Below are 27,751 nucleotides of genomic sequence, written 5' to 3'. Positions count from 1 at the left end.
GCTCCTCCTCAAAAGAAACAAACAATCATAACATATATAGTGTGATATGCTGCTGGCTTATGCTGAAAAAAATTTCTACTGACAAAAAGTCAGCCTCTCTCTAGACCAATCTGTGAGACAACTAATGATTTATTGGACAAATACAAGATTTTTAACATAAAGAACCCTGAAAAGTGCTTGCTGCTTCTCTATTGTAATCGAATTCCAGGCAGTGATTTTGCTCAGAGGCATGTTGTACCGTTAGTGTCAGGAAGACGGATGAAAACCTGAAGTTCATCACAACAGTCAGACAGGACAGGAGAAAAATGTCGCTTTCCTGACATCAAAGAATCAATAACCAGCACTTACGTTTTAAGTTCAGAGTGATAAAAGTAGATAGACAGCATTTTAATGTTTGTTTCCCTTTTTATAGCATATTTCTAATGTGGGGTTGGTTGGTTGGGGGGTTTTTCTGTGCCAGACAAAGCAAGTTGGAGATATTTTCTCACAGCATAAGCTAATGTTCTCAATCTGTTTTTCCTTTCTACGGTCTGCGTAGACAAATTCCACAGCAACATCTGATGATAAGATCAGACAGTAGTAGCAGAGACATGTTTAAATCATATTTACAATACGTCCCCTCTGGGCCAACCGAAGAGCAATCTTTCTTAGAACAATACATATTGGCAATTTTTTTTGCTCCATTTAGAGATAATTTTAGCTCTTCAGTGTCATGCAAATACGCAGGGCTTTACTCAGATAAAACTGCTATCAAGGCATTGGGAGCTCTGCCAGGAAAAGAGCAAACAAGTCTCCTAAGAGGAGCTCGTCTTGAGAAAGGCTTCAGGATTCACTCTACTGGGCATAAAACGGTGGATTTTTAAATGCATGTTTAAAAGACAATGAAAATGTGTATTTAAAAGGAAAAAAGAAGAGGCACCAAAATCATTAGTTTCTGAAGTCTAAATGTACTTTAGACCTACCAAAATTTACATACATTTACACGTAAAATGAAGCATTATTCAGCTCCCCTGTCTGTCAGCCCCACAGGGAGCCCGGACCCTCAGCTGCCCCCTCCCCACGGCCCAGGGACCTTCCTCCCTCTCCTTCCCCTGGCTCGGGAAGCCAACGGTCCGGCCCAGACGGACCCGGCTTCTTCTAGGTGCTGTAGCCAGGGGAAAGGACAACTGCCCAAATCTCTACCCTCTCCTTAAGAAAGGGTTTGGTTCATAGGAGGAGGAATCTACATATGCTTGTTAACCCTTGACCAACAAAATGAAGTACTTCTGGACACCAAACACCAAGCTCTTTGCTGCAAGATATAGCAGAATTAAAGATATTAACGGTATGGCAAATCAGCAACTGGATACGGGTCTAGACAATGAGACCATCTGCCACTATGTTAGATAGGCTTAATGTAATCATGTTATAAATGGTCCTGCTTTCTGGTACGTGCTGCACGACCAAAGTTAGGGAAATCTTCTGCCTCAGAAATACACTATATCATTGCCAACTAGTGGGTTTCCTTTCCTGTAAAGCAAGCGATGCTTTGCACAGAACAGAAGGATGATATTGGACAAGATGGTCCACAAAGCAAAGAAAGAAATTGGTGCAGCAAAAAGTTCGAAAGGAAGGAGGGGGAAAACATTGCTATGGAAGTAATGAGAAGAATCGGTAACCTGGTCTTGAAACATTTCATACTGCAAATAGACACGCTCCATGCACCGTATTGGGGAAGGTTCTTCACTGACCCTGTTAAACTGTTCTTCAACTTCCCTCTGCGATCAAACAATTGCCCAGCTCTGCCCAGGACCCACCAGACACAGTGATCTCTGCATACAACCACCACCACAAGTTCTTAAATATGCTATAGCTTGTGGGGATCTGGGCAGATAAAAGCGATGTAAATATGAGATTTTATTATCTAGTATTGTTATTATAATTTTACGGTCCTGCCTGTATACAGTGTCTTAAAACTTTGTAAGCTCTTTTCTTGTTTGGCTTCCACTGCTTTTAAGTGTCATGGTAAATTTATAATCCCTTCTCTTTAGCTTCTTTTTCTATCTCTTTACTTGAAGACCTGGCATGCAATGAATCAAAGAAGGGATATTTATACCCATACTGTGAGAATGTTTACAATGTACAGAAAATTCTGTCTGTGGTTTGGTCTTTGTATATTTTCAGAATAACTGACAGTTTTCCAAACGTACTATATTACTGTTGAGTCCACAGAGTCTGTATTTATGTAACTAAAATGCTTTTATTTAGACCTTTGCAAATGCCAAAATTAAAAATGTTTTAATGAATGAATCAAAGTAGTACAGCAAAGAAATCTGTAACGTATTACCATTTCAAAATAAAGATTTCTGTGAAAAGCCTCTTAGATACAAAGAATCTGTTTGGTTTACAAAAAGTAATTTTGTTATTTTTGTGCCCATTGTTTTAATAACAGAACTTTGATCTTGAAAATATTTTAGCATGAAACATGAATATGGTAATAGCCAAAGTTTCCATTTAGCTGCTCCTTCATGTTCCAAGAATATTGGGTTCCATTACATGTAGTATTTAATAATTTACATATGGGCTCCAGGCAACCTCCTTGAGGTCTTGACGCAGACGCTGTTTAAGTTTTCCAAAATTTTACTCAGGTATGTGGATTTTCAAACTTGAGAATATCAATAGCATCACTAAGGGCCTGACTTAATTTTCCCAATGCCATGATCAGGTTTGAAAAACATGAATGTTACAGGAGAATGTTCCAATCAGTCGTGCAGACATTAAGCACTCCATGACTTCCCCATTTTTTTGCAGAGTTTCTTAACTGAGCTAAGATGTCGTTACACTACTCAAGCATCTTGTATTAAATTCAGCCCTCTATAAAGTTTTGGAAACAAAGGAAGCAGCTACTAATACTCCATTTCCTTAATTCCCTTCAAAGGAATTTCCCTTTCTAAAATACTTCAGAAATTATAGCCAAAATCTGTCTTATTCTAACGCATTTGCCTCCTTAGGCTTACTTACAAGTGTAGGTACGTATGAATGAATGAGGCAACATCTCACCTTCCCACCCATAAATGTCGCTGGGGAAAAAAATGGAGGATTTTGTAAATTTGTCTGGCACTTCCAGATGTCAAGCAGCCCCATCTGACCACATATGGATCAACTCTACCATGCACCTGTAATGAGTGCAGTGCCTCTGGGACTGCCAGGCTGTGATGTATGCGTGGGTAAACGGATACTGATGGATTTATCGAGCATGTGCAAATTGTCTCTGTAGCACGCTGTACATCATAAGTCTAACATTTACAGAAGCATCAATTCTGGTATATGTTCACTACCGAAATGAACCAGAGATGTTTCTGGGATTCTGCATCCACTCCTGGAGTGCAAGCTGGTGAGGTCAGGGAGACAGTGGATCAAGCTTTGAGAAGAGATTCATCACAGAGAAGTTAAAGACATGCTGCTGGCGGCACTGAGGGTATTCTGAGCAGCCTGGTGGCAACCAAATTTGCTTTAAAAGCACTTGTATAAACACAGCTACATCAGGACCAGATAGCATCTGCCTTAGAGGGAGACTGATATCGGGTAGAATGGTACCCTGGGCTGATATTTGTTCTTCATTAAGCAATGTTTCTGATAAGCTGAAGCCTTCACCCCATCCCAAACCAAGTTATGTGTGCATTCCTTGAGCTTGCACACCTTTCCAGGATCCTTAAGGTGAATGAATAAATCTTACAAATGGTTATATGCCTCTAATGACACCTCTTAAAAGAAAGCTGAACATAATAAATTCTAGTTAATCTTGACGGATGGGTTGGAAGTCAGGCATGCAAGAGATAGCTAGCAAAAGCACTAGTATTAGACACTTCCATTATCATTAAACATGCCACCCTGCCCTTGAAAGCTGATTAATATCAACACCTCAGAAAAAACACTGGAAAATCTCCAGCATCAGATGTGACCTTGCAGCACTGCAGTCCATGGCAATTGCAGAAGGCAGTGAGTCCTCTGAGCATGTTCTTTAATCTTCAGTTAAGATACGAGCACCATTAACATTTTAGAGGGCTCCAAAATTAGGAAGCTACTTTCTTCTCCCCACTCCCTGTCAGTATAGAGGACATACACTTGGATTTAACACGTCTGAGAACAATGGTATATTTATGTCCCAGCAATAAGTGCAGTTTACCACTAAGGATCAAGAGATCAATATGTGCAGAACACTCTGGCCACTCTGCCCACGCTCTGGGCAGAAGCTGCCCATCCATCCTTTGAATTCAGTGATTCTAACATGGAGATTCTGCACTTGGAGCGATGCTGGCTTAGCTTGGCCCAAAGTAAACAATGTGATTATAATCCAGTTACTGATACTGGAGAAGTTTGAATCATCTCTTTTTGATGTTATGTCCAAGTAAGCTTAATCATACTGGCAACATAGGGAAGTTTATATTGCTACTGAATAGAAATAGTCTTCTGCAGAGGACAGGACATTTTTATCTATTAAATATCTGGAATATTTCAGCGCAGCTACTCTTACGTTTAAAATACCGTGTCTGGGGCACACGCTGCAACGTGCTGTCCCCGCGTGCCGAAGCACGGCTGCAGCATCGCGCTCCTCCTCCTCCCCACCGGGAAAGCCGGGGCACCGCTGCTTCTCCTGCGTGCTGCCGAAACCCTCGGGGGCTCCACGCGCAGCCAGAGCTTCGGCTGTAGCGGTCCAGCAGTACGGATACGGGACAAAACCGCCTTCCGCCAAGGATGTGGCGTGGGGTCGCAGGTATAAGAGCTGGCGAGCCGTGGCCTGGCCGGGCTGCGGCAGCGCTCCCCGTTCAGGGAGGAAAACCATCTGGATTTCACAGTTCACAACTGGGGCAGGCATTCCAGGGCAGCCAGGCTCCCACTGACTTTCACTTTGTTTTCTTTAAAACAGACTGAGTTGCTGTCAGCTTTCCTATGACTTTCTCCCGCTTTAATTTACGTCCCCTGCAAACTCCGCAAACATGTTCCACTGGAATAAGCCAGGGACAGAGTTCTTCCCCTGCAGCATTTGGGGAAAACTGATGAAGTTATGCAGAAAGGTTTGGATTATTTCTAATCTGAACTTTTTTATTTTCTGATTTAAAAACATAATAATTTATTTTAATTTTCAGGTTTTATTTGGGCTAAAACTATTGTTACCAAGCAACAAAGGAAGATAAAATTGGAAGCTTTCTGAAATTACTGCTACATTTTTCAGATCTCAGTTAGGCTTATGGTATTAGAAATAGTTCAAGAGGAAATTAGCAGAACATATATATTCATCGGCTCATTGGTATATTAAATACCAGGATGCAAACTATCCTGACTATATAGTTTAGCACACATCTGTGTCCACATACATTTGATTTCCTGATGTGAGAAAAGTTGTCTAAGAATTTAGTAAGTTACTTCTGCAGATTGATTCCATTCGGTGTCTTACTATTTTTAAAAGGAATGTCCTTAAATATCCCTGTAATTCTAGCTTTTCTCTGGCATTAGTAGCTTGGGAAATGGGTGACAGATTTCTGTGACATGAGTGGTCACAGCAGTATAGCATACATTTTTGTCTCAGATTAAAAAAGAAAAAAAAAAAAGCCACAAGAATATTTTAATGCAGTAAACTGTCACATAACTTCCACACATCATTTGCCATTCTTTGCAACTGTACAATCTATCTCAGTATTTACCTATTGCATGGGGTTTTGAAAGGGAAAATTTCTGAGCATAATGACTTCGTCCACTTTAATATAACCAGGTTCCACATAACAGAAAATTCATTTTTACTCAAGCATTTAACTGGCTCCTTTTAAGATAAACTGCATGGTGGGATGGATCTGTGCACTATCATGGGCAATCTTGATCCTGGTATCAGTACTTCTAGCAAGCAATATGCTTTAAAAGCACAATACTTGTGTATATTTCCTCAGTGGATATAGCCTTGCCAGGACTTTATCTAAAGGTAGATTGTGAGACTGAAGAAAATAATACGATTACTTGTTTCTAAATATCCAGAACACATTCACATGCAGACTTCATCATTACTGAGTCCTTGCAAGTGAATTTGACCCTTGTGGCTGTTCCCCTTGATGCAGCATTGGGTATAAATTGTTTTCTTGGATACCCTGAAGGGAAACCAGAATGTGACCATTCTTTTCTGTGCCACCGCTGTCTAGCGTCATGGTTTCACTGAAGTAGCCAGAGACTTCCACCAGCAGACGAGGAACTGAATTCCTCCAGGCAACCCTGAGATGGGCAGGGCACTGACTTTTCCATTTCTGGGCTGTTTGACAGTTTCTGGGGTTTTTTTCTACTTACAAATGGAGTTAAGTAACAAAACATCAGTGTTTTCAGAGGAAAAAAAAAACCATGAAAATATGTTTTGGTTTCAGATGTTATGTTTCACTTTTTATTTTTAAAAATTCCTGAATTTTCTAAACTGTCAAAAGAATTTCTCATAAGAACAAGCAATCTGGTCCTCAAATTCCATTTTAAAATATCTAAATATTTTATTCAGAAAATTACATTACTGAAACATTCTTTTTTTCTCCCCCAAATGAAAGTCTATCAACTCAATTTTGGTTGAAACACCATTTCAAATAGGGGAGAGGGATGCCTTCTGGAAATAAATCTGTTTTTCAAGTAAATCAGGTTCACATTAGGGTTTAACCCGCAAGCATGAACGTGTGTTATCCCAGACACCTTCAGAGTAACTCTGAGTCCAAAAAGGTTTCAAATTACTGAAAAAGACTTGAAAGGATAAAAAAAATGTTATTCCAAGACAGATTTTTAAGCATCAGGCAGGGAATTAAAAAAATGACTGGAAAATCAAATTGATCATTTATGTTATCTCTAATCATCATGGTCACTAAACACCAGCTCAGAAACTTGTCACCAGACTCCGCTGAAGGCACTGGTGTTTGAAAGATCAGGCTCATGTCCAACCACAATTTTCCGTCTTTCTTATAATAAAGCAACTTCCACAATATATTTAAAAATAAATCCCTGGATCTTCTCTCCACCCAATTTAAAACTCTTTCAGTTAACCTATGGAGAATTTTACAACAAATCAGATTTAAACATTATGAAAACATGGCAAGTAGGACTCCAGGGATTCCTTTAAAATTCTTCAATGAATAAGATATGCAATGCGAGGTTTTGTAATTCCCAAGTGAAGGTTTATGAGTTCAAATTGCAATGTTTTCAAGAACAGAAGGGAGGCAAGGTCTATAGGATGTAATAATGTTCAGTAGACTAAATGATACAGCGAAAAAATACACAAATTTGGAGCATGTAATTCATTCTTTGAGTCATTGAAGAACCCCTTAAGAATCCCACAAAATCTTATAAAAAAATGACTTGAGCACCAGAAAACTTTGTGTTCTTTCTAACTAAATCAGTTGGTCTAATAATAGATGGAAAATTACTTTGCCTTGGAAGATTTTGCCACTCCAAACAAATCGCTTATTTGGACAATGATACAGCATTCAACCCAACTATAAGTAACTCCGTACCACACTGCCAACAGTTCAGGAAGGAATACATGTGTATTTACACAAAGCTTGTATGTGACCACTGGACAAGATAACCCGATTCCATGTGGTTTCTAAGTGTTTTGCAAGTCACAGGATATCTCCACGAGTGCACTCAGAAGTAGCAGTTAGGTGGACTGTTAACCTTTGACAAATGACAATGCATTTGTTTCCTTTAGCAAAAGGAGGACCTGAACTGCATTACAAACACCTAAGCACAGCTGGTGCGTTCATTAGCAACCACAAGCAGGTCCGGTTAAAAATTATTTCTTGGAGAAGTTTTAATGAGAACTTTCTACTGAGTTACTTAAGAGGTGTCTATCATGGCTTGCTATCTAGTTCTATGAACAAAATGGTTTCTGAGTCCAGATCAAAATACTCTGCATTTGCCACATAAAATTCTTATTTGACTAGTATTAAGAACAAGACCTATTGTGCAAAGTCCTGCCCTGCTTAGGCCTTACGTGAAAAGCCCTAGGATTTCACAAGTAGAACGGTTCCTCCAGCCTTTGGTGGCAAGCATTACACAGGACTAACTACTCACAGACTTCTGCGCTGATTCTGAAATAACGTAATTTGTGCCCTGTGAACTGTCCTAACTTACTTTTCTTTATCTTCCTACCTGCCTTCCACTTTTCAATCCACTAAAATACATCAGCTAAGGGTAACCCACATCAAACTAATACTATTGTTTCCTGGCAACCGTATTTTTTTTTCTGTTAAAATAGTCATACAGGTTTTTTCCTTAGGCAAGTCTAGCCAGTTAATTATTAAGTAACTAAATCGCTTAACTAGTTAGAGGGACTCTGACCAGTCATCCTTCGGTTTCCAATGTATTCATGGTTAACAAGCAGTGAGAAGATACAGCCACCCGGTACCTGCGAGGGCAACTAGCCCCGCACAGCTCATTGCCAAAGCGATGGCAGAGGACGGGGCTGCGCTGCAGTGCGCCCAGCCCCGGTCCTGCTGCCTGCTGCTAACAAGACAGCAGGGGCTGCAATGTGCTGCAGCCTGCTCTCCACCACCCTGAAGGTCTCTCCAGATGGCAGTCTGCCTGGGAATAACAGGGACTCCTCTACCGCTTTTGGAGAAGTCCTGGCACTGCAACCTTTCAGGTGTTGTGGCAGCAGCATAAATGACAGGAAAGTTGCACTGCTGTAGGCAAGGAAAGCAGAGCTATACGGGGAGGCAGGTCCTTCACACGGACGGTTCGGACTTCTGCAGATTTTGTGAGATGCCAGCTGAGGCTGGGATAGAAGCCTATTCTGGGCAAGGAAGGCCTTGTTGTTTACACAAGGATGCCAAACAGTTCCCTAAGGAAGGATCTAAATGTAAACTCATTTATGTGAAATGTGAAAACTAACTGTGAACTCACATAGTTGCCATCGCCCTGTGACAGTACAGAACAGTTTGTCTTCTTATTTAGGCATCCCAATGTCATCTGCAACCTGGATCTTTTTCTCAGCTGTATGTTCACAATGAATAAATTAAAAAGTCAAAACATGCAAACAGCAGACTAAACTGGACTAAATCAACCTTGAACAAGAAATGCACAGCGACTGCCACAGAATACATTGTGCTTCTTAAAAGCCCAGGGACATTCAAATATTGTCAGTAGCACAAAAAGGTGCTTCTTTCCTTGGCGTGTGCACAGCAGGAGACAAATGAACTTTGACGTCTCATTTCAGTTCATCACAGAACAAAGACAACAAAGGTGCTCCATATGCCAGCATGGGTTATTCATGCAACAACTACTTAGTCTGGCGAGGACAAGGGCACCCCTCTCTATGAACCTTAAGTCTGGTTTATATAAAGTCTGATGTTTTCTTTCATAAGACTGCTGTTTCCAGAGACTAGTTTATTCTCGCTAGGATTAAGTAGATAGCAAGAATAACATGCTACAGCGTATGTCGCCAGCCAATTAAAGGAAAGCGGATCATGGCCTGATACTGATAATAGAGATTCTACAGAATATTATTCAGATTCCCAGACAATAAATCTTAGAAGTAACGTCTGGGATATTGTTCCAGTCCAATAGTATGTCTCAAACATTTATACAATGGTATATTTATACAGCTAGTTTTATTTGGAGCAATGGTCTCTCTAGATTGGTTTAAGAAACTCAAAAGTTGAGCCTTGAAGCCTGTCTTATTATGGTTCCTCTCTAATTAAGCAGTACTGAAAACAAATAAGCAAATCATTAAAAAAAAAAAAAAGACTGCAAAAACAGAGCATAAATGGGTACTAGTCATTTTTTAAGTCAACAGGAATTCTGCTTCATAAAGATTTTGTATGAGTCTGCAGATACTACTTACAGCCAGGGATTCCACCCTGACCTATCATTTTGTTTAAGTACTGCATTAGAGTTACAACAGTTTGTAATTTTTCAGTCTCTGTTTATTAACTCTGTTCTCTTCTGCCTTTATTCTTGTTTTACAAGCATATGCTTTTTATAGTATGAACTTTTCTTATAACTCCTATATGTATATTCTTACTAATACAGAAACATTTCTATGTATTACTGTTACCCAGAATGACCACCCAAGTCCTGTTCTAGAGGTACAGGATGCACCTAAGGTATAAGAGATTAAATCAACCTCCATGTTCACTCATCTGCTACCGTTGCTGAAAATAGTAATGGCAGTTTTTAGAGCCAGTTCCTGAAACCAGGTGTTTCCGAGCATAGGTTGCAGAAGATACCAAGAAAAGTGCTGTCTACACTACCTTTTCTGCCTTTAATGGTTTTTGTCTACTAGGTCTACATTTTCTCAATAAGGTTAGGGATAACATTGATAAATGGCTAAAGCACAAGACTAGACACGAACAATTTGGGGCTTAACTGAGCCGTTCCACTCAACTGCCATGCGATTCCAGAAAAGTCATTTCAATCACCTTGCGCAAAATTCTGCTTTCTAGTTAAGAGCTGGGCACTGAAGTTGAAATCTGTGAGGGCTGACACCCAAGATCTGCTGCTCATTTTAGAAATAATAATAACAATAATAATAATGCTTTTCTATATTTTTCAATATTTTGCATTTCTTAGAAGAAAATATGAAATATTTTCATATGAAATATGAAACTAATAGTTATATCTTAAAATGTCAGACATCCCTCTGTTATAATTTTGAACAGGTCTGTCAGTTGTAGAAGGACCTGTTATAGCTGAAAATGCCTGTGGTGACTTGACTTTTTATGTGTTCTGCGCCATTGATGTCTTTTCCAATACAATACTTTTTCACTCTAAAAATGACTTAAGAAAAATCTTGCAATTCCAGGTTATAGAAAAAAAGGCTGACTTATTTACCTTGTTTTTCATCCAAGCACAAGTGCAATACCATATATGCTGCATAGGCTGAAGCTGACTCATCTTCTAAGCAGACGTCTATGTTGTTGAATGAACCAAGCACCTGTTTGTTTGCATTTTGCAAGGGAAAGGTTTTCACAAATTGTGTAACTCTGCTAGTGAAGAGGGTCTTATCTTCAGGACGGATAAAGTGGACATATTGGTGGCTGGAAGCAAAGTTAAATAACATAGCAAATCAAGCATACTACCTGAACCAGTGACATGACAAACCCAGAGGCAACAATAAAGTCTGCCAAGGAGCTTGATTTTATTAGTGGGTTCCCAGGTAAAAGGAACACTCTAAATGGTCACAAAAGCACTTCCACAATACGTGTCTTAGAGTATGACAAGATTCTTACTAAAACATAATCTGGATTTACAAAATCTCCCATATTCTGGATGTTTTGACTGATAAAGAGGTAGTACGGTTTTCTCCTCAGAAACAGCTAGAAGACGTTTGGACAAGCAAAACCATCAGTGTATTTACGCCTATAGGACTGAGCCCTAATGTAAACTGAAGTTCACATAATACTCCTCAGAATACCCATAAACATGGTAACTTGTTACAGTCAAAAGCAACAGCAGAGGAAATACAGTGAAAGAGGGTGAAGAGCAGCAGCAGCTTTCCACTAACACCAGTAAGAGTAGCAAGCATTTTAATTTGCTAAGTCTTGGTCAGAGTCAATAAAATTTCCTTTGTTTATGTCTTCATCATTTAAAAAACTCATGAATCCTAAAATGTGCCTTCTGTATAGCAAGAACATATTACTGTATTTATATGCATTTCCATCAAAAACCTGCAATGAGCATCAACGCATCAGACTTCCCTTTCTCCCCACCTCAGAATTGTTGAAAATGAGCTAGAAAATAGTTCACTAGTTATCTGAAGGGAAACCTGCTCATTTTGGTGGTAGATGATTGCTTGAGCACAGTCGTCTGACATTGAGTGCTGATGTATCCAAGCCTTTGGAAATCAGGAATGAATTTCAATTGGGTATGCATAGAGCAACTTCTGCTGCACAGTGTGGTGTTGTACTAATACGTATTTGCCTAGAAATCCAACACAGAACTTAATAATGCAAGTCTAATGTAGAATTTAGTAGTGGCATAAAATGTTCCTAATAGGCAATACATTGAATACATGAAATATTGTGATGACATTTAACTCTCATTGTTCAACTGTTTTATGAAAAGTGGCCATTCAGCAGATACCAGAGTGCTGAATGCTCTGTCTATAGATGGCTTTATCTAGTTTCACATGTGTGTAGTCCAAATCTAAGCGACATTTTTGAGTGAAGTAGAAGTATTCTAACAGGAAGAGCTAATTATATCTGATAAGAGACAGTTCCTTTCAATGTTGCATTAAGACCATATTGAGATCTACCTGGAACATTTTTATGACATCCACTAGCTCTATAAAAATGGTACAGGTTGATTTCTACCAATTATATGCACAGAGAAATGGATTTGAAGAACCCGCAATACCTTCCGCAACTGTTTGTCCTCAAAAGACAACAAGCTTTGGGTTTTGCCTGCCCTGCTAAAGCAACTATGCATTACTGAGATTTGATCAGTCTAATCAGAGGCCTGATTCCGCATAATGATTCTTGTGCTTCCCAAAGTCACAGGTTTCAAAAAAACAGGTGAAGAGTTTCATGACTGCAATGCTACAATTCAGGATCGGACCCGTAATGAAACAATTAGCATTAAACAAACAGCACAAAACTTGTGCTTATTAGGTCTCGTCAGTCTTTCTTCGGGTCATGCTGTTTAAAAACAGCTTATAGGAAAGAAAAGATAAAATAACTGTTGGTGAAGTGAATACAAACTGTTTCGTGAGACAGGTAAGGTTTGCATGACCGTACATCCATATAACCTAAATCCCTCATGCTGTAGACAGCTGGCATAGATATCTCTTCTTTAGCACACAGGTATATTAAAAAATACTTCAGGTAATCTGTTTAAACGTTATGTAGAATATTAAGAGCCTGATCTGAAGCCTATTGATGCCAGCAGAAAACCAAAGTGTCATATGCTATGTATTTTGAGTAGTCTGAATTGTAATACTAAAAGTACCTTATTTCCTTTGGAGAAGCCACAGACAACCCCAAAAGACCATAAGAAACCAGATCCTTAAGAAGCACTCTGGAGCAGTAATTTTTGGTGAAGAGGAACAGTGAACACTCATTTTCTTCCGAAAAATCAGAGCAGTCACTTTATTCATATGTGGAAACACAACCTCCCCACTATGTTTAATGTCACAAAAATGCTAACTGCTCATGGGGGAAATATTAGATCAATGTTAAAAAACAGCTGGGAAAGACCAGGGGAAACATTGCACAAGATCTGCAAGCACTTTGTGGAATATTTAGTTGGCACTTTTCTGGAGTGTTTGTGAGCATTTTCTGATATTTCTGAAGGCATGCTGGGAAAATGTTATGGGAAAATAACAGTCAAGTAGTAGAGCCATATGAAAAAAATCAACAACAAATAATAATGAAAGAAGCTAATTTATCCTGCAGATAAATCAATGCTAAAGCAGAAATACACTGTGTGTAACAGAGCCTTGCGCTTTCCTAGCAAGAAATAAAGTTGTGTGTTATTTCTATAATCAGTTCCTTTCATTACTACTCCCACCAAGTTGCTAGCTTCCAGCAGCAGATGAGAGAGGCATCAATGTATCCACACGTTTCAAGAAACCTGCCAGTCTCCTACCTTCCTCCCTCTTGACCTATCCATTAACTTCATTCAGCTTAATTCAGAATTTTCAAGAATGCATGCACTGTTTTAACGAAAACAGCTTGCATTCTGTTGTGCAGAACTGAGTGGCATTTACACAATATATATTCACTAGAGTTGTAGTTCTCAGTCTTATCACTTGAGATGTATTTCTTCTTCACAGATATTTTAAGTAGCATTATACATCCCTCTCCCCTTGTCCTGCCCCATGTGGGACAGTCTTTCCAACCAAAGAGAAGCAGCTTCCCCAACACATGACCCGCCTCCACCCCTTCCACTTTACTATTTTAAAGTTCTCTCCATAGGTTCATGACTTTTAAAGTTATGTAGATCATATCTTGCAGCCTCCTCTGCTATACTTTTTTCCAGGTCACTTTGATGTTGCCCTCTTGTGCAGTGTTTGAGAACAGACATAGTCTTTGTCCTCGTGACAGACTTGATTCCAGAGACCAAGAACTTCTGCAAAATGCCACCAACAGCGTGCAGACACAGTTTGAGCATTAACATTTACCAGCCAAGGCCCCAGAAGGGTGTATATTCCAGTAAGAAGCCAACCCCTTGAGCAATATAAAAGGCCTGCCAAGGACAGCCAAGTAAAACCAGATGCAGTGGGTTGGAAAGATACAGAATGGTAGTCACACTGGTAGGCAGTGTGAGATGAGAAAATAAGGAGAGGACAAGGAAATGAGTGGAGAAATGAAAGAATAAATAAAAGAAGAGCAACAGGGAGAGAACTGACATGGGCAGTATGAAAAAGCATACGACAAGCAGGCTATATAGGAAAGTAAAGGAAGGCAGGCGTCAGTTCAAAAAGGAGAAAAATGGGTTTTACACATATACGCCCAAATTACTGCTAGCTGTAACACTGTTGTCTACATCACAGGTAATTTAGCAGTTAGGATCTGCTAGACAAGAATGAATGATCTCCAAATGTTTGGAAAATATGAAAGTATGAATCATAGCATTTGACTATATAAAAAAAAACCAAAACCCAAAAAAACCCAAAAACCAAAAACTATGACCTTACCATTTATTACCTACAGTTTTACCCTTACTTTTGCCATTGGCCTGAATGGTGCCACCCTATTTCACTCTGTTTATCTTCAATAAACTCCTGATAATTGCATATGTGTTAACGTTACACAGTAGAGGTCAATACCGTACTTTTATATGATAACTGAGGCAAATACTAAAGGAATGGCAAATGTACAACTTAAATTTCGGCAACTTGAAAGAGCTTTGCATGCTTCCTGAAATAATTCCTAACACCAGTTCAGTACACTAACCTTTGCCTTTAGAATAGCTATAGTCAGATGAATCATTTAACTCTACCATCAAGGCTGCTACCTTTGGCTTTTTCCATTACTTTCTATCTTGTTATTCAATGACTTAAATCAGTCACTAGAGCCCACTTCATCGGGCTTCAATAATCTATAAACCAACTACTTATACCATGATTTTTTCATGATTTTTCACCAGTCAGCCCAGCTTGCTCTACAAACATTACTGAATTTCTCTTTGCATTGCGGGGGGGGGGGGGGGGGAAGTCAATTTCCATAGTGGCTAACGAAAAAAAGTATTGGAAGGCATAAAGCTATTGCAGAGTAACAACCACATCTTTAGGTAATACCTGCCTTCGGAACCAAATAAATCAGTCTTCAGAGACTGGGCTAAAGGGAGAGGCTTTGGAGCTTCAGCTACTTGAGGCTGTAGCAGTGCACATCCACTCTGACTGCGTATAGCCAGAAACACAATGCAGAGCAACCAGGATCTTATCTAAACACGTCTCAGGGAGACAGAACCAGTCTGCTCTTCCCACAATGTCTCTTAGCTACAGTTCTGATGATCAAACAACAGACTGGGTAGGAAAAGCACCTCCCATCCCCAGTATACAGCTGTTGAAGTAGCAAATGTCCAGAAGGTCCTTGCAGCAAATTTTTGAACATGCAGGACGCTGGGTGCAGTCACAGTCATAGTTCGCAAATGGTAAGAAGGTTTTGCATTGGCCTGAAGTAGCATAGGTGAAGTCTCCCTGACTTTATGGCACAAGGTCCTTTACAAAGAGCAGTTATTTTACCTAGAGTATGGAAAAATCTTGTTGTAGCCTTTATAAATGCTGTCTAATGGAAAATTAATTAGCAGAACACGAAGAGTAGGTATGGGAGCAATCTCATCATGTCCTCATTGTTATAAAGCAACGTACAAACATACAGTGTAAGCCATTATATTGAAAACAATCATCCTCCTAAAATAGCCTGCAGCAGCAAACAGCTACAGAAAGGGATTTGTTACCAATCATATAACACTCTGTACTAGTTACTAGCCAGATCTTCTCCTGATGTTTAGCAGGATACTCTGCTTTGCAGTTTGGGAGAAAGCCTTGATCCTAAATAAATTGCTAAGCTTTCAGCCTCCTAGTTTAGCTGCATGGTGAAAAAGATGAGCTGCAGTGAAAGAGAAGGGAGAAGAGAAGCAATACCCGTGGAACTGCTGTTCAGACCATTTTCAAAATTTTATTCCCATTGCAATGTCAACGGAAATTTGCATAGAGAGGTATAAAACTGGAGCAATTCTGATTAATTCTGGAGCTAGCCACATCAACACATTTTTTGGCAAAAATAGGGGGATGACATTAAAAGGATTCCTGCCCCTCTCCCAACTCTTTTCCTGGGGGAAGGCTTGGTCCAAAGGAGCCACACAGCGGACCTGGGAGACTGGCATGTTTAGTTCATGGACCTCAGCTCTGTTTCTGACATGTGTCTGGACGGGCTGTCGATAGCTGTTAGTCACCTTACCCTACTTCAGACCCTGCACATGTCTGTACTCCTTTATGTATACACTAGGTTTGGGAACAAAGTGTGTAGGACATTAACTAGTAAAAGTATGAAAAACAAGTGAGAAAGAGTGACCTTAAAATAGTGGAGTTTGTGACCTTGTGGCTGTCCCTGAAACCATTTAACGCAGATACAAATACAGATCTCCGAGGCCACAAACACATCACGGCTCCCACATGGGACCAGCTTCGCTCTCCACCGCAGTCTCCTCACCTCCTGGAGGATGTCAACCGCTCCCTCTGGAGCCTCCGTTTGTTTCCTTCTCTTTTCTATATGACACCCACAGCATTTCCTAGGACAGAAATCTCCATCCCCATCTCCATCCCCCTCATTATCAAAGCTGCCAATCCTACTCACAGACGTATGCCCTGGAGAGGGAAAATTAGCCATATGCTGAATGTGGAGCACAGTCCTCATTTCAAACGTGACTTACTTGGATATCCACGCCGGTCCTCTGCTCCAAACCATCTTCTCTGCTCCGAAATCTGAAGTTTCAGCCTCGTTAGTAAGTCCTAAAAACCCAAACAAATAAGAAACAGTCTCCTTCATGCTCCTGGGGACTCATCCGTTATATTACTAGGCCTGATTGCAAACGTTAAGACCATTTTTATATTAATGTCCTTGAAAATTGTCCTTGTTTTGTTTTTAATTAAAATATAGCATTAGCTGTATTATTATCATCACTTTGCTAATTTTTCCGACAACACATTTTCCTTGCATTTTTATGTAGCATCCTAGTTAACAAAATATTTTCTTTTCTAAAACTAGTTATTTCAGAAATAAAAAATGTAAGCATCTATTTCAATACAATTTTAAGAAAAAATGTACAGAAAATTTACATTTTGCATTTAGAAATTGTAAAAAAAACTGTGGACAATACTTCCTCATAATGACCTGTTTCTAACTTTTTACAGTGACAACAAATTTGACATTTCAAGGGGTTTTCAGAAAATTCTGCTTTTATTTTTTCAGTCACATCTAGTATTTATATTAAAAACTGTTTTGCCAAGAGGCTCACATTCTGTCACTGACAAAAGTAGCAGAGACTGCCAAAATAAAAAGATACGACTTTTCTTCATTTTGGAACCTTTGTCAAAGTTCAGAAAAGATCCTAGAAACACCAACTATACTTTCAAACTAAATGTCTAAAATGTTAATGAAATTTCAGGGCATACTTAATATTGCAAAACCACAAAGAAAAAAAGAAAAGAAAGGAGCTGGAAGCTGCCTAGATCAAAACATTTGAAAAACAAAAATAAGGCTAAAACTGAAACAGTTATGAGAGCTACACAAAATGGTTTTCATTAGTGCAAGATAGCTATGAATATTAATATTTAACAATGTAATTTGAATGGATCTGGCGCAGCATCTTGCGCAGTAGGACTACACTCAAGTTCTATGGTGTTCTGAGCACAAATACAGTTTTTAAAAGCTCCTGACACTCCACATCATTGCACAATTAGAAAGTTACATAAAACAGCCATAGTGGAGAGGCCTTGGGGGTCTCTGTACCCACTCAGCCATGACTCCTGAAGAAATTTAGAGCTCCCAAAGGACTCTGCTCATGCAAAAAAGGAAGAGTCTTCATACCTTCAAGTGTGGGTTTTGGGGTTTTTTTTGGGAGAAAAAAACCCCAAACCTCCTCATGTTTAAGAAATGGTACCTTTTGTCTCTTAACAGCAAAACTGGGTTTGTTTAATAGCTAGCATGTACCTTCTTTCTTTTTCTGAATTGAGTGACTGATCTCCAGAATACACACAACTCCCATCACTTGCACCATTTTGAATTAAGAGTAAATATTGATGCATATTAATGAGAAAAACAATGGCTTGACCTAGGGTAACCTTCTTAGCATATGACTTATTAATCCACTGACTGTCTAATTAAATGGGGACTAAATTCTTAAGACCTTTGAGCATTAATATTAATCAAAACTTGAACTTGCACCAAGAGGTTTCCACACTGGCTTAACAGTTCCCTGATTCTAGCACTCCCCTGGCAAGAATGTCACTGATTTAAGGTCCCTGAAATAGAAACATTAGGGGTTTGGGATGAGATCTCTAGCTGCATGCACACTTCAGGTTTTCTGATGTGGGATGTTTCCTACAGACATCTTTAGTTTCTATCACCTGTAGAATCTGTGATCTTTCAAACTCACTATTTCTCAAAAATGTCACTGTGATGTTATTGCACATCTCTGTATAGGCTGGGACAAACAGTTGCAATACACCAAGCAGAACGCTGCTGTAAAATCCTCCTGTATTAAATCTTTGAACACTTGAAGTATACAACTTTTTCGAGCTCTCGTTCAGCTCCCAGAGTTGAATGAAGAGCACACAGACTAAAGAGCAGTTCTCAAACTTTCTGATCAAAATCCAGACAGCAGCAAAACATTTTCAACCTGCATACCCAGTTTGATGCTTATCCTAGCCTGATCATAAAAAGTTCATTTTAAAAAGGATTAAATTTACTTTTATTACAGTATTTTAAATCACATACATAAATTATTATTAATTTTCTAAAACTGCACACAACTTTTTTCAAGTGGCACATTCCAGACACTCACCATATTTGCTTCTTTTCAGCAGGCAAATTTTGTCATGTCCCTACTTTAACTTCACAAAGGCCTGTTACACCTCTTCTACCCATGGCTTCACTTTATCCCAACTCCTTTCCCAACAAGAAATAAGGAAATAAATCTTTGAAATCTGTGCTTACTATTTCTAAGTACTAGAACCTCCTTTTTAAAAACTTGTGTTTTAAGGCAATAGAAATTCCACAGAAAATCCAAGAGCACTGAAATAAAAAGGCTTCCTTAAGCCACTAGCATTTTCCAAAATACCTTGACTATCCAAAAAAAAAAAAAAAAAAAAGCCAAAAGCTCAACTGGGATCACATTAAAGGTCATCAAGCCAGAATCCTGTCTCTAAGAGCAATCAGGTGGGGATACTCATCTTGCACAGATAATGGCCTGGTCTGTTTGCAGCGATTCTCTCCTGGCTTCTGGCAATCAGTAATTTAGAAACTTCTAGAGACAGAGGTCAGTAGCAACAGCTGGACTTACCATCCAAAGATGCTTTACGCCCTCCCTGAACCCATATATAGCTGTGGTCTCTACAATATCCTGCTGTAGTACTCATCAGGCAAGATAGCATTCTCCTAACCTTTTTTTTGCTTTTCTATCCTGGGGCTCAGCTGACCCAGAATTTAAGTATTTTTTACTTAACAGACTGGGCTTTCCATAAGGCTTCTGGTTTTGAACTAAGACATATGTTTTAAAAGGGAATTTTTCCTTAGTTTGTAAAAATGTAAATGGTGCTGTAAATACATAAGCAGGGCAACTGTTTACCTAAGAAATAGTGGATGATCACAAAAGCCTGCTTGCCAAATACACCTTGTGCAAGTATTAAGAACTGTTTATTTTGGAAATGGTACAAAAGCATCCTGAGATAAAGCAGAGTTGCTGATGTGGAAAAAATGGAACATTCCACATTATTCATGATTGTCCTGCCAGTACGAAAAGTGAATTAATTTCCATTCCTGTTCTTGAAAACAGGACTATTTTTCACATTTTAAGAGAAAAGGGTTGGCCTTAAAGACTTTTGGAGATGCCTCCATGTGAACACACAGTCATGGATAAATACAGCTTCACCTCTTTTTCAGGGGGCCAGACTGTCAATTAAGGACAATCCAAAGGCTCTCAGATTTGTCAGCTAAATACAATCCCAAACACACCTACCCATGCAAAATGCCGCATGTGTGAGTACTGTCTGACAGGTCTGCAACATCCATGTGCATGGAAAATGGGGAAAAGATGCTCAGCAATTTGTCTTCACTGAGCACCCTCTCTTCTCTGAGACGTGGACTGACCTCCACTATTACTGAATTCATTGTACAAACTCCTACAGAATATGCCTCTAAATTATGGCTTGCATTTTATGTCCCACCCATTACCATTGAGTTAATTACAGTCTGGATTTAAACACTATTATTACTTACAACGTGTAAGATGTGTGAAAGGGAATTAGGCATATATAATGTCAGTTCTCTCTGTCTAAATTGTTTAAATAAGGGAAGAAAAGACAAAGAAATTATATAGTACAGAATGTGGTGTCTACATCATAATTTCATACCTACTGCACATTTTTGTATTGCTGAGGATATTCAAAGATGCAGCATTTGTGGCCATTGGACTGGATACTGAATGCTTTCTGGGATGTAGCCTCCACTGAAATTTGGAATCCTTGTGTAGTTTCAGGCAAGCAGTGGTCAGGTCTGGCCCTCAGTCTTGTACACATATCACAGACTTACTCATAAAAAGCAACTGCTCGCAAAACTGGGTCCAATATCAAGTGAAGAACAGCTCAGGAAAAGCAGAATTCAATTTCTAGCACTCAGCTAAAGACTTACTGAATTACAATGGGCACTTCTATTATCCCACACTTCATTAAGCCCAGTCTTAAAACATGGCTAATTCTCCCCTAGCACAAAGAGGATTGTTCATAATAAAATGTATAATAAATAACTTCAAGACTCTCAGATATTGTAGTGGTGAATTAATGTAACTATTCAGACAAAGAGCGCTCAACACGGCTGACTGATCAAATTTCCTAAAAAGCCCCAGAAGTAAGAGTATTATTTTATATGTTTCTCTATCCATATTAATATAGGAATGTATACTTATAGCCAAAATTCTTGTGGACCTTGCCTCTCAATTATTCATAAATAAAATACAAACTCTACTATGACTTTAGTTATGTAAAGAGATGAGGAGAAGGAAGCCAGTTATGAAATAGGCTCAAATGATGCCAGTCCTTCAAGTATGTGTCTGAAAACAGCTAGATTTCTGAGACAGTGAAATAGATCTTAAGCAACTACACAAAAATATGTACGGAACGTCAAGAAAGGATGCTCACATGCTATCTTCTTGCTTAAATGTTTCTTCTGGAACAGAGGGATTTGATTCGGATTTTTGATGCAGCTTGTTCTGTTGCTAATACATAATTTACTTCTAAGCATCCATTTTAATATTGTATCGACCTTCTACTCGTCTACGTAAAATCCTGAAATCCTAGCTCAACTGCCAAGACAGAGTCCAGCCTTTTGCAAAATACTTAATATAAATGTCATATAAACCATTATCATTATGAACCACCTCTACTGTGGTTGATACGGACTACACTCTACCATTACAAGACTGAGATTTTCTTTGGTCCACATTCATCAGCTCTTCTGTGCATCTTCTATTAATGCAAACTTATATTTCTACCAGCAGTAAAAATAAAGGATTGAGGCAAGTTTACTTGAATTTTAATGATAGGAGCTACACAGATAGATAAACACGTAAAACATACATCGTACGAGAAAGGTCATAAAATGTCATAGAATACAGAATGTTTCAAATTTATAACTCTGTACAGTGCTTCAGTGCTTGGCAATGAACAGAATGTTGAGAAGATCTTGACATTTTAAATACATTTTAATTATACTGCACATATTCTAAATACATTAAATGTATTTTAAATATGCCCAGGACCACTGTGAGTTTCAGTTTCCAAAAGGCTCCAACTAAGGCTCACAAGGCTTAAAAAGGCGCATGAACTAAGTGCATGAGGAAGACCGTGTTACATTGGACATGCCCTATTAACCTTAGGGGTTTCATCAGAGTCAAATAAGGCAGAAGAATGACACAGATGATTGCCAGAGAGAGGGATTCGACTCTCTCTCTGCATTACCTAATGGTTTCTACTTTTTTAAAGGCAAACTGATGTAAAAAAAAAAACCAGGTTTCTTGCAAAGATCCCATCATCAAGTGTAAAATGATGCTAACCTTTATGAACAAAAGGCAAACGAAGACGAATAAGTACTTCCAATCAAATTGCATTTGATTTTCTGTGAGACTGGAAACTTCACAGCAGCAGGAAAAAAAAAAACAACAGACTGAATGAAACCTGCTGCAAAAACCTTAGTTTTGCAGACCTTTGAGAGTTGGCGTTGTGATGTGCTGCATCCCAAAGTACAAACTTCCATGCCCTCACCCTTCTTATGACAGGATAGCAAAACCAAATGACAGAGCCCTAATGGTTCAGTAATGGTCCCACCCCAGTGCGCTACCTCTGATGATGAGAGAACTGACTAAATAAATATGACCTTCCTTAGCTGTAGCAAGGTAATTTCAGCCCTGGTGGCAATACAGTGGAAACCAAACCTCTTTTCAGTTTCAAACCTCAGCCTTTGAAAATAACATTAAAGGCTCATGTTGAGAGGCTGCTTGTTAAACATTTTTTTTTCAAGGGAGAACTGAAACGTAAGTGTCTCTAGTAAGGAAAGCTCCGTTTGTGCCTTCTCTCGCGGATGACGGCAGCAGGGAGAGGGGAACTTCAATTCCCTGTCAGCAGTCCAAACTGTAGTCTCAATGCTAGACTGCACTGGCCTTCAAAAGTTTTAATTTGTAAATAAGGTATCTATTCCTACATAAATGTCACATTAAAGTATATCACAGAATTCAGCACACCATCTGCCCAGCCATGACTCCAAATGAAAACGTTATTCAAGTTCTTGCCCATATTTTCCATCCAAATATTTGTATAGTTTCAAATAGCCTAAGGAACCTGGTACTGACGTCATTCTCGCTGGAATCAATGAGAGCTCTGCCTTTGGCTTCAACAGGAATGGCCTCAAGCATCCTGTAGCGACAACTTTGAAATACTAAACCAAAACTGCTACGGCTATCGTGGAAGGAAGTCATGTATTTCTATTTCTATTTACAACCATCCTGAATGCATGAGGCAATTTATAAACTCATGTAAAGAAGGTCGTAAGACGGCGGTCACACGGGGCATGAATTTAGAGCAGTTATCTTAAAACAGCCTATTCAGAAATAGTTGCACTGATGGATTTCCCCACCAGACAAGGTCTGATACAGCATGAACACCAATGCTCAAGTCGCTCATTCGTACTATATGCATCCCCAGACCACGTAATCTGAAGTTTTATTTCAGATAAAATGCCCATGGAAAAGAATAGATGCCGTGATTAGTAACAGCTATCCAAGCTTTTGTGACAAACTGCAAAACAACGGTGTCCTACTAGTGAAGCGTACCGACATTACAGATGAAGCATGGAGAATCAGTGGAGTGTGCGGCTGGTGGTCCGGGTGGTTGGAGGGAGGAAAGAGATGCAGCGTTGCAGCAAGGGAAATGGTAAGAGACACTGGTGAGAAGAGGAATCCTGAGGAGGCAGAGATGAGAAAGGGGAGGAAGAGGAAAAAAAGCAGTGAAGCACAAGAAGAAATTGTGGGAATCGCTACTATAGAGCAAAAAGAATAGTCAGAAAGTAACATAAATGAATTAATTAGACTTTATCACCATGGCCCTGTACTGCGCATGACCTTCAGATGGAGTTAACGGAAAACCTACGTGCACAGTCCTATATTACATCTTTTTTTTTTTCCACTTTTTTTTTGCTTAAAAAGGAACAAATCTGTAAAAAATCCCTTAGCTAGGTATATAACCCTGAATATGTGATGCACGCTTTCTTCAGTAGGGCGATGTACGCAGCCAAAAGCAACCTTAAGCTTTATGGAACATTAATAATGAGAATGAAATGAGCACTACAGATGGAATTCGTATCTGAGAAGTGAAAACCCTTAATACTAAAAACTACTTGACTGAGACTGAATTGGGAACATAGTCGTGTAGCCACTAGTCTGTTACTTTCTAAAGGTCGCTAACAGACAAACAATCATCCCAGACGTTCAGAAAATCATTTTACCGTGATATAACAGGCATATACTAAAGGTCATTTGAAACCGAAGTTTCTAGTTGGGTTTCTACTTTGCCGTAAAGCAAAACACCTTAAAAGAACAACTGCGCTGGTACGTGGCTTTAGCGCATGTGAGAATTCTGCTCCACCATCCACAATGAACAAAGCTGTTCTCTTTTATTGCTTTTTTCAGTACTTGAGTATCTGCCTTGTAAGAGAAATTGTTTTTGCCTAATGCTATGTCTGGTACTTCAGGTGTGGTCTGGCTAGCTTTTTATAGCATATTCCGGAGTGCTTCTAAATCATCTCCAGGCAGAAACAGATTATCAAAAGCGGTAACCTTTTCTGATCTCCCTCGCTTACATCCAAGTGGCACTGATGGGACATTAAGAGGCTACGCAGACGCAGGAAAAACGGATCCCTTTTCCACAGGGATAGAGGCAGCGCCGGCGGGCTGTTCTCTTTGCACTTTTTTCTCCTCGGTAGCGTACGGGTGTCTCACCGAGGAGCTGAATTTCAGCCAGCCCAGCTCCCTTCCCAAAAGTCCCCCACTTCGGCGTGTCCCCCAGCCAACGTGCCCCACGACCCTCCCTCGAGCGAGCCGTCCCGTCTGTCACCGGCCGCACGTTAAGCGTGACGACAGCTCCCCCCCCCCCTCCCCTCCACTCCCACCGCTTCCCCACGACCGTCCCCTTTCCCCCCGCACCCCACCCCGCATCCCGCCCGTCCCTTCTGCTCGCCAACCCTCCCCCCGACCGGGAAGCCCCCCCCCCCCCCCTCAGGCACACCTCGCCCGCCGCCCCGCGCCCCTTCGCCCCATCCCCGGGCTCCCCGGTTACCTGCCACCGCACGGGGCGGGAGCGGGGGGGGGTTGGGGGGGGGGGGGCGGACGGTGGACCCAGACCGGAGCCCACTCCGCTCTCCCCCCCCCCCGGACCTCCTCTCCCCGAAACAAAGGCACCCTTGTCCCTCGCCGCGGACCCGCGGGGGGACCCCCGGGGCGTCCCGGGTGGGCGGGGCCGGGGCGGGCCCCGGGGCGGGCCGCGCGCGGCGGCGCTCTGCGCAGGCGGCGGGCGAGGAGGGGCCGGGACTGGCGGGACGCGGCGGCGGCGGGGCCGGGGCGGACGGTCCCTCCCCAGGAGCGGCGGGGACAGAGCGGCCGCGGAGGCTTCCCGGCACCGCTGCGGGCTGGGCTCGGGGCCGGAGCTCCTGCTCGGGCGGCGGGGGTAGCGGGCGGGTATTTATTTATTACTGTTTTGCGGCTCGCCCGGCGCGTCTCCGCACTTCGGGTCACTTTGGCTGGGCTTTTTTTTTCTTTTTTATATCCCCCCCCCCCACACACACCTTTTTCGCGTGTTTTTGGCAAAGCGGAAGGAGGATGGGGTTCGAGCTGGATCGCTTCAACGGGGACGTGGATCCCGACTTCAAATGCAATCTGTGCAACAAAGTTCTGGAGGACCCGCTGACCACCCCCTGCGGCCACGTCTTCTGCGCCGGCTGCGTGCTGCCCTGGGTGGTGCAGCAGGGCAGCTGCCCCGTGAACTGCCAGCGCATCTCCACCAAGGAGCTCAACCACGTCCTGCCCCTGAAGAGCCTCATCCTCAAGCTGGACATCAAGTGCGACAACCACGCGCGGGGCTGCGAGGCGGTGGTGCCGCTGCAACACCTGGGCGAGCACGCCGAGACCTGCGACTTCTCCCCCGCCAAGTGCCGCAACCGCGGCTGCCGCCAGGTGCTCAACCTCCGCGACGTGGAGGTTCACATGCGGGAGCGCTGCGAGGCGCGGCCCGCCGGCCTCTGCGAGCAGGGCTGCGGCTTGATGCTCACCCACGGCGAGCGCCGGGCCGGCGGACACGGCTGCCTCCGCGCCCTCCGCGCCCACGGAGCCGCGCTGCAGGCGCGGGCGGCGGCGCTGGAGAAGGCGCTGAAGAAGGAGGCGTTGCGAGCCGGCAAGCGGGAGCAGTCGTTGCTGTCGCGACTGGCGGCGGCGCAGCTGGAGCTGCAGGTGACGGCGCTGCGATACCAGAAGCGCTTCACGCAGTACAGCGCCCGCCTCGACGCCCTGGCCCGCGCCCGCGCCGCCTCACCCGGCAAGGTAAGCGGCCGCCGCGTGCCCGCCGGGGAGAGGCTTCCCCGCTGGCGGGAAGAGGGAAGGAGGGAGCCGGCGTGGTCCCGGCCCCCGCCCTCCTCAGGCGCCCCTCAGCAGCGGCGTCGGGCTCGGCCGGGCGGGAGAGACGTTCCCGCCCGTCTCTCGGCGGGTTTCTGAGGAAAAAGGGGCGGCGGCGGGCGGGGGGGGACACCACCCACCCACCCGCGGCGCCCTCGGCCCTGAGAGGGCTCTGCCCGCCCGGCCCCGGGGGGGGGGTGGCCGCTGTGGGTGAGCGGGAGTTGTCCCGCGGAGCCCGCCCGGCCCCCAGAGCCTTTGAAATATCTGAGCTTTGGCTTTCAGGAGCCGTCATGTACCGGTTTGCGTAGATGTCTTTTTTTTTTTTTTTTTTTCTCGTGTGACCATCGTTGGTATCTGGACCCCATATGGCAACTCACACATCAAAATACCAAGGTGGCGGCGTTACTGTGATTCTTTTTTTTTTTTCCTTGGTTCACTCCCCGAAGAAACCTCGAAACGGCAAAAATTGGAATTTCCAGGGCTGGAAATGGTATTAAACCACCAGAAATGGACTCCCAGGAGTAACACAAAGCGGAGTGAATTGGAAGAGGCTGTTGTGACCCAATGCTTTCCAGACCCTTAGCTCACCTCGCGCCCCAGAATATGGCTTCCTCCAAAACGCGGGCTTTAGGATTAACTGTTACGCAACTCGGACACCTTGCCAGCTATTTCATGATCCCAAGCCATCATCTTTGTAACATCCGTGTCCACATACGAGGCGTCAGCTCCGTACTCGCGTTTTTTTTCCCAGAGTCACACAGGGTTCTTTAAAAGCTCAATTTAGGAGGAGAAAAATTAACTTGACTTCCACCCCTCAAAATCAGACCATTTATAAAATTACCAGAATCAAAAGCCAGAACTACAACAATCCCTAAGTTTTAATTGGAATGAGGCTCCCCAGCGAGGGAAGCCCCAGAAGCCAATTATCTTTTAAATGAAGACATTCAAAGTCCTCCCTGTGACCTGGAATGTGCTACCACAGACACAGCAGTATTAAACTGTTCAAAACTGTCAAACATCTGTATTCACACCTTTGGTAATGTTGAGGCTCTAAAAGCTGTGTAACTTCACGTTAGAATCTCTCATTTTTTCTTTTTTTTTTTCCTTTTTTTCCTTTTAGAAATCCAGGACAAAAAAACCCACCATGTTTTGCTAACTCAAACCAGAATATTTTAATACTACGTGTACTCTTCTAACTTCTGGCACTACTGGGCGTGGTGCTGGTTAAAATCTTAGTAAAACTATTAAAATAAATCGGGGGTCCACATTCGTGTCAAGATTCAGGACAGTTCTCTCTCCTCCTTTTCCTACAGCCCCCTGTACTTTGCAGTGGCATGCTGCAGAGCTTTCTGCTCCTGCAGCTTAGCACACAGCTGCCTCT

At 41.8% G+C, this 27,751-nt stretch overlaps 1 protein-coding gene and 1 long non-coding RNA gene across 4 annotated transcripts in view; one reads left to right on the top strand and one right to left on the bottom strand.

The window, feature by feature from the left end:
- The window catches only part of LOC115353813, a 217,389-nt gene extending 191,628 nt beyond the window's left edge, over nucleotides 1–25,761 (bottom strand). For 2 of the 3 annotated variants that reach the window (XR_005930958.1, XR_003927708.2), the window contains exons 1-3: nucleotides 25,043–25,175; nucleotides 23,542–23,669; nucleotides 16,873–16,951 (exon numbers count right to left, since the gene is read on the bottom strand). This is a non-coding gene — a long non-coding RNA (uncharacterized LOC115353813). Of the gene's footprint in view, nucleotides 1–16,872; nucleotides 16,952–23,541; nucleotides 23,670–25,042; nucleotides 25,176–25,547 lie in introns of those variants that run through there. The other variant, XR_005930957.1, reaches the window with a different exon arrangement.
- PDZRN3 (PDZ domain containing ring finger 3) overlaps nucleotides 25,582–27,751 on the top strand; it is a 149,978-nt gene continuing 147,808 nt past the window's right edge. The window contains exon 1 of the mRNA XM_030043762.1: nucleotides 25,582–26,298. Within this exon, the coding sequence (XP_029899622.1) occupies nucleotides 25,582–26,298 (717 nt within the window). The remainder of the gene's footprint in view (nucleotides 26,299–27,751) is intronic.

Source organism: Aquila chrysaetos, chromosome 20 (genome assembly GCF_900496995.4).
Source record: "Aquila chrysaetos chrysaetos chromosome 20, bAquChr1.4, whole genome shotgun sequence".
Taxonomy (NCBI): Eukaryota; Metazoa; Chordata; class Aves; order Accipitriformes; family Accipitridae; genus Aquila; species Aquila chrysaetos.
Note: the sequence above shows the minus strand (reverse complement) of the source record. Positions and strands in the feature narration are given on the sequence as shown.